The sequence below is a fragment of the Hydra vulgaris genome, chromosome 03, assembly GCF_038396675.1.
Source record: "Hydra vulgaris chromosome 03, alternate assembly HydraT2T_AEP".
Taxonomy (NCBI): Eukaryota; Metazoa; Cnidaria; class Hydrozoa; order Anthoathecata; family Hydridae; genus Hydra; species Hydra vulgaris.
This window is the reverse complement of record NC_088922.1, coordinates 11,108,894-11,120,986: the sequence shown is the minus strand read 5'-3', so window position 1 is coordinate 11,120,986 and position 12,093 is coordinate 11,108,894. Positions and strand designations below refer to the sequence as shown.

The 12,093-nt window shown below is 26.3% G+C and overlaps 1 protein-coding gene across 1 annotated transcript in view; it reads left to right on the top strand.

Moving 5' to 3' along the window:
• Positions 1–298: 298 nt before the first annotated feature.
• LOC100213219 (pre-mRNA-splicing factor SLU7) overlaps positions 299–12,093 on the top strand; it is a 45,583-nt gene continuing 33,788 nt past the window's right edge. Inside the window, exons 1-5 of the mRNA XM_065792318.1 lie at positions 299–484; positions 3,252–3,314; positions 11,305–11,392; positions 11,536–11,616; positions 11,730–11,792. Coding sequence (XP_065648390.1) covers positions 339–484; positions 3,252–3,314; positions 11,305–11,392; positions 11,536–11,616; positions 11,730–11,792 — 441 coding nt within the window. The 5' untranslated portion in view covers positions 299–338. The remainder of the gene's footprint in view (positions 485–3,251; positions 3,315–11,304; positions 11,393–11,535; positions 11,617–11,729; positions 11,793–12,093) is intronic.

The window sequence follows — 12,093 nt, the reverse complement described above, 5'->3', positions numbered from 1 at the left end:
AAATTATATATATATATATATATATATATATATATATATATATATATATATATATATATATATATATATATATATATATATATATATATATATATATATGTATATATATATATATATATATATATATATATATATATATATGTTGATATATATATATGTTGATATATATATTATATATATATATATATATATATATATATATATATATATATATATATGTCAACCTTTTTATAAATTGTAGTTTTTCTTTATCAACTACATTTTCAATGTAAATTGCAAATGTGTTTAATCTCTAGAAATAATAAAATCAATTTTGTTGTAATCAACTTAAATTAAATATGGCTTCTGTTATTGCAACTCACCAAGATACTAAACAAATGGATTCTACAAATTCTCAAAAACGAGTTGACTGGAAAAAGCAAAAAGAGTTAGAGGAAGCAAGAAAAGCTGGAACTGCTCCTCCTGAAGTTGATGAGGAAGGAAGGTAAAGTACTATGTACAATTGTTTTTTTTTATTAAAAAAAGTATAATTTTTCACATATATTTATTTCCCTAAGACCACAGACATTAAAGTCAAGTAGGTTATTCATTTTGATTTTAATAAACTTTGTACCTCTTGCTTATGAAGCAAGTGCTCCACCATTAAATTATTACTGCATTTCCATTGCAATATATATATATATATATATATATATATATATATATATATATATATATATATATATATATATATATATATATATATATATATATATATATATATATATATATATAAATTAGTAAAAATGCTTATTTACTTTTTTATTTCTTCTACACAGTGTTTCTCCATCAGTAGGTTCATCAGGAAGAGTCCTGATGAACCTACTGATGGAGAAACACTGTAGAAGAAAGAAAAAATTAGATAAGTGTTTTTACTAATTTATTATTGCTCTGTTCTCTAAGAACATTGAGCACTCTATTTGTAGAATACACTAACATAATTTATATATATATATATATATATATATATATATATATATATATATATATATATATATATATGTATATGTATATATATGTATATATATATATATATATATATATATATATATATATATATATATATATATATATATATATATATATATATATATATATATATATATATTGCATTATATATATTACAGTATTATCTCTCCCAAGTATATGGCAGAACTATTTGCAAAGAAATAATCTCTTGAATCAAATGACCATACTTTTCCTGGTTTATCCACTGCTAGACATCTAAATCAATTCTGAATCTGTTGCTTTAGTTATTTTCTTTTATTATTCTACAACTTGTGGACCAGATAACATTCCTGTCACAGTCTAACAAAAGTGTTCTCTTTTAATAAATGCTTTGCTAAATCTTTATTTTCCTTCATGCTGGAAATCAGCATCTATGGTTCTAATTTTTAAAAAACTCCGGTGATTGCTTAGACCCCTCTAAATCTTGTCCAATCAGTCTTCTTACAATTATTTGCAAAGTCTTTAAATCTTTAATTAGCAAACTTCTATTATCTTGAGTCTAACTACTTACTCTCTAACAATTTATATGGATTTCAATCCTCTCGTTTCCTGCTGGTTTATTAACAATTATTATAGAACAATTCTATTGTGCATTAGATAGAATCAGCGAGGAAAGACCCCCTCCCCCATTAATACATACAATATTTGTATGTATTGGTTGTTAATTATTTAAACATTTACTATATACTAAAAAATAAATTTAGTAATTATTAAAATAGTAATTGTAATGAATGCTGTGCAACAATTTCTTTTGTATAATTATAAGTTCTATTTACTCAATTATTAGCAATTGAAACATTATAATTCTTTTGGGTGTAATTCTGCATGAAGGATTTCTTGTATGAATGTATATAAACTAAAGGTAGTGGAGATAAGAGAAAACAATGAATAGTTATGATTTGTTATGTTCCGTGTCCTAATTTTTAAACTTGGTATAAAAGTTTATGCATATTTTGCGAATAAGACACAAAAAATGTAGTGAATGAAAATGCAAGTGTAGCAATTTCAATTATATAACAAATAACATAAAAAATACACCTGTTTCTTTGTCCTTCAAACATAAAATATATATTTTAAATATTCATAAAAGACTTTCACTTTATACTTCTACAGTATTGATAACAATAAATCGTGGATAAACTGGCAAAAAATGTTAACTCAAAAATCGCTGTTTAGAGAAATTTATCATTAAAGTTTTCTTCCAATTTAAAACTTTTATAATGTTATTAAATTGCATTTGGTGTTGACTGTATAAATACACCATAATGGTAAGTGTTTATTTAAGAAAGTATTTGTAGCTTTTATTTTTTTTAATTTAAAAGCTTTTAGCCTGAATAAAATCCCATTTTATGAGTTAACATTAAATGTATTTATATAACCAGAGAAAAGATAATATTTCATTCCACTTAGTGTATTTTGCCAGTTTGTAGGGCACTGTAAACTTTACAATACTGCATTGTTAAGTCAAAACTGCCAAAATTTGGCTTTGAATAATAACTAATTTTTCTAATTTTGAAAAAAAACCTTAATTGAATATTGTTAAATTATTTGAAAAAAAGTAATTTATTATAGATTCATTCTTTAAATTGATCACTTTTTCATAGATTTCATTGTCTTTGAAATGAGTTTTGCTATAAGTTTTTGATTCTTTTTTTCTTCTTATGTATGGTTAATAACTGAATGATAATTTCAACTAGTTATATCATAGATGTGTATTTATTTCTCAGTCTATTGTATTTTTCTTAAGGAAAAATTGACCAGCTAAGATAAAAAATTTGTTAATTACTTCATTTTCTCTTTTTTGTTTCCATTTGTTCTCTTCTTTGTTTTTAGTCCCAACTTAATTAGTGGTTGTTTGCAACGTTGTTGGGAGTGAATTTTTTTTTTAAATAAATGAAGTCTTTGAAGCTTCAGAAGCCTTTGGCTTCATAAAGCAAGAAATTCTGAGTTTGATCCCCATCACGGTCCTGGTATTACTGCACTTAACCTTGTTTCTCTGCACAGTGGTCTTGTTTATCAAGGTTCATGTTTTGGAATTATAGAGTTAAGAAAAGGTTGTAACCACAATTAAAGTAACCTACTTGACTGTAGTGGGCTTCTCTGCCATGAGGAGATTAACATAAAAAAATTATATATATCTTCCTAATATAAAAAATCATGTAAATAAACATAAAGCATGCTAACTTTTTATTTTTATTTTTTAGAGATATTAATCCTCACATTCCGCAATATATCACATCAGTACCATGGTATATTGGAGCTAATAGGTATTGAATGTATTTATTTATACTGAAACAAATTAGTAATATTTTTAATAATAATAATAATATTTGCATAAGTTGTTATATAATTAGTGAATATTTTTTTTTCTGGCTGTGTTTTATTTGTTTTGTATAAAAGTTTAATTCTTAAGTTTAATTTTCAATGAACTTTAATAGGTTTATTAACTTTTTTATTCTGCAAAGTCTTGAATTTTTTTTTTCTCTTAAATTATTTGTATTAAAAGACAGGCCTTGTAATGAAGTGGGGCGATTGCTCTGTGCACATGAAACATGCATGTAAATAGCCTTCCGGATGTGGCAAATAGCGCTCGCTAGTTTTGTAACAAGAGTAAAAAATTGCGCTTGTCTGAAGAACTTGTGAGGAAGAGAATTATAAATTGATTTTATAAAAAATATTTGTAGTATAATTTTTTTGCTGAAGTCAAAATATGTTTAAACAGTAGAGTTAGCATATTGTTAAATAAAGAATGCCACGCAAAATTTATGTGTGACGTGTCTTAATTTATGCGGCATAAGTTCAAATTAAAAATCTCAGTGCATAAGAACCAATGATTTATTTCTTCTGTTTGAAAGCTAAATTCAGCATAATCTTTTTTTTTTAAATTCCAGTTGAACTTTATCATATTATCTGCCTAATCTTACTCTGGTTCAGTGGACCCTAAAAAACTGTAGTTAGTTGAACCATTCGCTAACTACAGTTTTTTAGGGTCCATTTGACTAAAAACTTTGCTTTACTAGAACTTTGACTTTGAATTGCATAAAAGTCCATATAATAAAATATCAAAACTTGTAACACTTTAATAAAAATTCCAAATTTAAATGTTCAAAAATTGAATATCTAGCATAATACTTATAAATATCTAGCGTAATTTTCATAAATATCTTATAAATAAATATCTAACGTAATAATTTATCAAACTAAAACTTCACTTTTTGTACAGGTTCGATCACATTCTATTAATTAATGACTATTATAATTAAAATTCAAAAGCATCAAATAAAATTCAAAACGTTGGAATATCTAATTTTTTTTGTCAAATATAATTTAATAAACTAAATATTTTTACTGATATCTTCGAATCGGTTAAGCTTATATTGAAGTCTATAAAAAAAGTTGAAGCTAAATGAAACTAAAAATTAAAAAAAGGAAGTTTCAATAAACAATACGTTTAACAAATATATTTGTCATACGTATTGTTTATTGAATCTTTTGGAAGTGTGGTCACAAACAACAAAAGAAAAAATGTAACGTCACTAGTTTCACAAATGCATTTCTCAAAATATATGTCAGTTTATAAGTTATTTATATATTATATTTGTATAAGCAGGCCTCAGTGGGATTAAACGAGCACAAGATTGGAGAAACGTTCTCCTAAAAAGTACATGGTGAGTCATGCAAGCTACTCCTTTAAACAGCTTCATACGAGAGCTTTTGGTTTTTGCACAAGCTATGTTTATTCATTCAAAAAATTGCTTGCTAAATACAAAATTTGGTTTTATACTTGTTGCAAGTCTATGTTTGTAAAGTTAATGTTATAAGAATATATACATAACAAGCGTCATTTATTGCGCCGTAAAAAATTCTTTAGACGAGAGTTGTCTTTGGATTTTTACAAAAGCTATCAGTTTATTTATTAACAACATTACTTATTTGATAAACAACCCTCGGAGTTAGGAAAAATGAGGTCGGCAATAATTTGCTGACCTCATTCTTTTAAAGGTCGGCATCAGGTCGGCAAAAGAAGTTTGATACAAAGGTCTTACCATTAAACATAGAAACGAGGTTGGTAATTTTTTGCCAACCTCAAATTTTTTAAGGTCGGCAGTTAGGTCAGTATTGCCGAATGCCGACCCTAATTCCGAGGTTTGGATAAAATATTTTGACTAAGAGCTATAAAAGTTTTTACTTCTTATAAAAATTGTTTTGCATTTTCTTATTGTAATAGAATGCAGGCATTTTATGAATAATTACAACAATAAAAAATTCAACAATGAAAAGTGAATAATATATTTAAATAATATTAAAATAATTAACATATAAAATATATAATTCATTACATAATTTAAAAATTTTTATGCAACAATTTAGAGTATAATAATTTTATTTTTCATCAGATAATTAATTTTATATTTTATCAATATAATTTGGAGTAAAATAGTTTTATATTTATCAGATAGTTGAATCTAATCAAAACATTTACATTTAAATTGGTGCTCTTCTTAATTTTTTTTTGCAACAACCCTACTTTTTAAAAAGCAGTTTATTATGCATTTATTTTTTTTTTTTTTATAAAAATAACTTTAAGTTTTTCATTTTAGTTACAAAGATCAAATCTAAAATTAATCCTCAAATCTAAAGTTGAGGATTACTTTTATGCCAACTGAATTGACTAGCCGACTGGCCAGACAAGCTGACTAAACTCGTAAAAAAACCGACTTTAACCTTAAAATCACCTTCTTTGGAGGACCTCACCATGGATGGCCTCATGGCAACCAATTTCAAACTCTGAAAAGAGTTTGAAATTGGTCCGAGCGCGCATAATCATGGTTGTTGATAAAGTGTTTCAGCTTTACAAGTGGGACAGTTTTTTGGAACACTTTACAAGTTTACAGTTTTATTGCGCTGGGCGATTTTATTCATCACATGCACTGTATATATATACATATATATCAAGCTTGGTCGTGAAAGGTCGTGAAAAAGTACAATTTTTCTTCTTTTCTCTTTGTTATAAAATACAAGTAAACAAAATATTTTTCTTTTCTTGATTTTAAACAATGAAAGCTATATGTTTTGTTTGGTTTTTAAAATGATTTAAAACAATTTAAAAATTAATCATTTTGCTGTATTTAAATTACTGTAACCAAGGATATATAAATTCATGTTATATGGGAGTTATTTCTAATATAAATGTTTAAAAAGGAATTACAACCTTTGTAAAACTGCAAGCTATTATGGATACTTTTCCACTTGTAAGGTTCTGATGAAAATTTTGGGGATTATGGTGGTAATGACAATATAATTACATCTACCATCTTGGACATAATGGTGAGCCATGCAGCTCAATGGGTGTTGTGTTCATTTAATGATTAGCAAAATAGAAAGAAACTAAAAAGTTAATGTTTGCTTCAACAATGAATTTAAATCAAATAATTTATTAATGTCAGGTTTCTGGAAAATTCCAAGATAATACAATGACACACTGGGAATTTCAAACTTCAAAATTTGCAAAAATGAGAAACACTAGTACCCACTTATATTGGCATACTTTTTTATTGTTATTTATTTATAATATATGTTACATGAAAAAGATGTGGTTTGTAAGTTTTAGCTAGTAAGCTTGTATATCTGTAGCAATACAACTATAGATGATTATGCCCTATGGTAGCTGTATTAGTTATTAGTCTTGTTTTAATTAACAACTGTTAATAGTAGATGTATTGACAACCTCATCAGGTATTGCATTCCAAGTATTTGCAATCTGATTGTTGAAAAGTTTAAATCAAACTAGGCAGTTACTATTACTTATATGATAAAATTGCTTGAGATAATTGTCAAAATGTATAATGGGTCAACATACCAGCTAATTGAGACAGTTTTGTTTGAAATTTGAATTTTTGAATTAGATCCCCATTTGTTTCTTTCACTTGGTGAAGTTAGACCACATATAGCAGATTTTGTGTTGCAGTCATAGGGCTTCAATTCTTGGAGCATTATTACAACACAATTATCACAACACAATTATCACATTTTTGGTGCTCTGTGATAAAACTATTAGGTCTACTTGGAGCACCTTAAGTACTAAAACAAAAAAAAACAAAAACAATGCATATGTTCAATTGTATTAGTACTTGTTTTAAGATGAAGAAACCAGGTGATGATCAGAATTTGTATTTGGTAATATTAGGTCATATCTTTATTTTTGTATTTGGTGTAAGTATTTTTGGTTGTTTCATAAACCAGTTGAACCAAGCATTTTTTTTGAGTATAGTTTTATTTTATTAACTAGCATTTTTTTGAATATAATCTAAAGATTCATAGTTTATTTTTGTTGTAACAAATAATCTTTTTTTAATACAAAAATAATTCTAATTAACCTAAAAATTTGCTTTTAAGTGGTATTTGCTATTTTGTATACCTTTAATCAGTATAGTCTTACAAGCTCTTTAATTGTTCATCAAATAGTTTCAGTATTTGTTTTTCAATTACTTCATATTAAGTTAAAAATTTAAAATAAAAATACTATAAAAAAATTATTCAAATAAACATTTTTCTTGTAAAATACAGTAACAATATAAGTAATTTTGTTTAATTTTGTTTCAAGTAGAAATGTTTTTCAGAATATATTTTAGAAAGCCCTAATTACATGTATTTGTATTTATACTTGTATTTGGGAATCTAGAATTAATGCATTTGTATTTATATTTGATTAAATGTATTTGACCTCAACCTTAGTAGTGATAATATATTTTAGATGTAGATGTACATTAACTGTAGAAGTTTTTTCAGATCTTTATTTCTCTGCTAATAATGGTGTGCTTTACAATACCTAATATTTTCTTTGCAACAACAGTAAAATCACTTTTTTAAATGTTGTTGATTCTGTTTAAATTCTTTTGACTACAGTTTGAGTTGTTTTCATTATTGAAATAGGTGTGAGAGACAAATTTGGATCAGTTGATGTAAATAAATTTACATTTTTGGATGCAAGTGGCTGGATAGCCAGCTAGCCACAAAAAAGAACACAAAACTAGCTGCGGCTGGTTTATAAAGAATGAGGCTGGCTAGCCGGCTGAAAGTGGAAAATATCCTCTCTTGTTTTTAGTTATTACTAAATTTATAACACACCCCTAAATTGTTTCACAGCAAATTAATGTTTTCGTGTATAAAAATAATCATATTCATATTAGTTGGGTCCAGTAAACTTCTGTGAGAATTAACAATCAATCCAGCAGTTGAAAACATGGATTCTACTGCTACACTACTTGATGGAATACATAAATATTCATTCGCCAAATGTGCCAGATAGGGAAATTTTTTATGGTTATTTTTACAAAACACCACAGGATCTTTTTCTTTTTCTGTTGGCAGACAATTAACATAATTATTTACTTCCCTTGCTAGTGTTTGATGTTTACTTTGATCATGATTTGGTAGCGTAGTTTTTATTTCTAGAAGCAGTAATTTCTTCGCAGTTGGATAATTTTCTAAAACATAATGATTTTAATTGAACATCATAATGGTTTTAATTGAACAACATTTTTGGTCAATTGAATGTTTGTTTAATATTTGATTAGTTAAAATTAATTTTATTATTTAAAATTTTTATTTTATTTATATCATAACTTTTATTTATTTAGCTTACCGTCTTATTTTATATTATTTAGCTTACCATCTTTTAGTAGTTTATTGTCATTTTTATCAACTGCATTGTTAATTGCTGAATTTGAATTTAAACTTTCTGTAAAACTTGATAAAGTCTCTAAGAGTATATCAGTTGCATCATTATTTGGAAAGATGGATTCAACTGCTGGATCTAACAAACATGATAATTTGGCTGTTTTTGACAGTTTCAGACGCTGTTTTAATTTTGAGCTACAAGCTAATTTAAGCTTTTTTATCATAGGTAAATCGTTAGAAGATACCTGGAGGAATGATGCAACTTTATGCTTGACCAATGGCAAAATAGAGAGAGAGTTACCCCCACTCACAACTTCTGTCAAGTTTTGAAATGGTTTAAGGAACTTTACAAGTTCGCTTAATAATTTTAGATCAAATTCATCTAGACACAATTCTCTTTTTCCAATTTTTTTTACACCATTATATAACTGTTCAATAGACTCTGTCATAAAAAGTGCACTGTTCCATCGACTACATACTTGGAGTTTTAAACTTTTATGTTGTTCAGATTTGTATTTTGAGTTCTCTTCAAATAGATTATCATTTTTTTCATATTCATCCTCACTATCTACAATAACCGGATTGTCATTTGGGTTTAATTGATTCTCATTTGATATTAGTTTAATTGGGAATTGTTCATCAAGATTAACAAGTTCTTTTACTTCAGCAATTTTTCGTAATTTATTTTAAACATCCACATCATCATTTGTACACAAAAATTCGTTAATTAGAACAGTAGATTTGAAGCTCAAACATGTAACAATATTTTGACATTTCTTGAGCAATTTTAAGACTTCAGAACATTTGTTAAGACCATCAGAAACCAGAAGTAAATTCAGCACATGAGCTAAGCAATGTTGTGGCTCTTCACTACCCAGTAGACTAGAAGTCTTCATCATATTTGCAGCACCATCGTGAACATTATGCAAATGTAACTCTCCATACTGCTTGCTAAACATATCTTTAATAACATTCTTCATAAAATCTGCAATATTTTCTGCTGTGTGGTTTTCCAGTGGTGTACAAGCTAAAGTAAAAATTTTTCTATCCCATTCACTGGTTATTACTGAACACTTATATATGACAGTTGTTTGTATTTATCTGTCAAGCCATCAAAGATAATAAGAAATAAGAAATATTTGTTATCAAATTATAAACCGATAAGTAAATAAGAAATATTTGTTATCAAGTTATAAACCGAGTCAAACCATGGAAGTAAAAATTATTATATTGCCATGGTCAAACGAAAAATAAGCGCAAAAATGAAGTAAGCACAACAAAATTCATAAAAATCAGAGAAAAAAAAAAAAAGATTGAGCGTAACATTATAGTTTTAAAAAACAAAAACTGACCATTTCAGCTGTATTTTAGCGGCGGCTGCATTTTGAATAAAATAGTGGCTATTAGTGGCTATTAATAAAAAACTGGCAGTAGTTGGATATTAACTAAATTGGGGGCAGCAGATGAATAGAGGCGGCGATTACCAAGTCTATACATGGTACAGAAGTGATGCAAATTGATCAGTAGGTAATTGGATCAATTTTAAAAATTTCTTTAAAAAATAGTGTTATATTCACTTCAAGCAATATTTTTAGCACTATTCCTTGTTTCATTAAAATTTGAAAAATCAAATGGAGTTGCTATTGTGTTAGCACATGTTTTAAAAACAAAATTTGCTTATTAGATTTTCACAAGTAGATTTATAGCATTTAAGTGTCTTGAGATGTTTTTAAACAGCTTCTTTATTAAATGAAAGGTTGAAAAGTGAAACAGGTAAGTGTTTGGTAATTAGAGGTAGAGTTTTATTATGAAGTTCCATAGCAAAGATAGATTTGATTATTTTGTTCAATGTATTGGCAATTAAAACTGTATCGCTAGAGAGTTTATGAGACAAAGAAGGCAATATGCTGATATAATTACTGGCAGTAGAGCTGCTTGTAAAGCAGGCAAAAAGTCTATATGTATTACTTTTGTTGTATGTTAGATAGTTCAAAAGAATGGGTTACAGCTTAAGTCTCTCTTTACAAAATTTGAGTATACTTTGATTTATTAATCAGTAAGATGATTTTTTGTTTGCTGTGAGGATTGAGAAACCAGAGCTCTTTCGCCCTTTTGATTAACAATAAAAATCTTTGAGTTAACCAGGGTAGTTAACATTTTATTTAACAAAACATTTTTATTTCATCAAGTGAAAACCATTTTTAGTGGTAATAAAGATTATGAAAGTATATAAATGTAAAGTATTTTCATAAATAATAAAAATTCATAATATTTTCATATTATTTCTATTATATTTTAATTATTCCAATTTCAGCCCTTGGAATTAGGAAAAATGAGTTCCAGAGGTTAGATATCAGCATCAGGTTGGCAAAAAAAAAAAAAAAATTGACATAAAGAGATTATCATGAAACAGAGAAACAAGGTCAGCGATATTTTGCTGACTTTAAATCAATGTCAGCCCTAATTCCGAGGGCTGTATTTTTGTTATTATATTTTTATTATATTTATTTTATTATTATGTTTATTATCTAATTATTTATTAATACAATGTTAACCTACGCTGAATTTAATTTTCAGACCAACTTTAAAACATCAACGTTGTCAACCAGAAAAGAAAAAAGTATATGCAGGTTTAGAGGATTTTTACAAAAAGGGAGTTGATGAGGTTATTTTTTAAATTTCTTAATTTTAATTCTTATTAATTTTTTTTTTATATTAATTTTAAGTTTTATTATATAAATGCCATCAGAATTTAAAGTTTAAAAAAAAAATTTTAAAAAAAAATTAATTTCTAAATTGAAATTTTAGGAAAAAATTTCAACAAAATTTAGAAAGGGTGCATGCGAGAACTGTGGTGCTGTTACACATAAGAAAAAAGACTGCTTAGAGGTGTTTGTTTTTAATTGTTTTAAATTTCATGTAATTAAATAGTTAAAAAACACTTTTCCATATTCAATAACGCAAAGCATTAGTCTTTTTATTATACTCAAACATATTTTTAGCGTCCTCGTAAAGTTGGAGCAAGATTTACCGGTGATGACATAAAACCTGATGAACTATTGCCAGTAAAATTTATATTTTTTATGTTACAACACAGTTATAATTAGTTCATAGTTTGTAAATAGTTTCAGTTTAATAAGCCAACAAGAATTTTTAAATGACAACTGGGTATGTAGGTTAATGTGTTTATATAGATTAAATAAAATAGGATTTAGATTAGTTTAGACTATTATTAATAAAATTTATTTTGGATTTAAGTTAGCACAGCACTAATATTTTTTGATGATTTTAAAAATGTTAACTTCAGACAGTGTTTCAGACAAAGAAGAAATAAAATAAGAATCAAAAATTTTTTTTTTCATTATA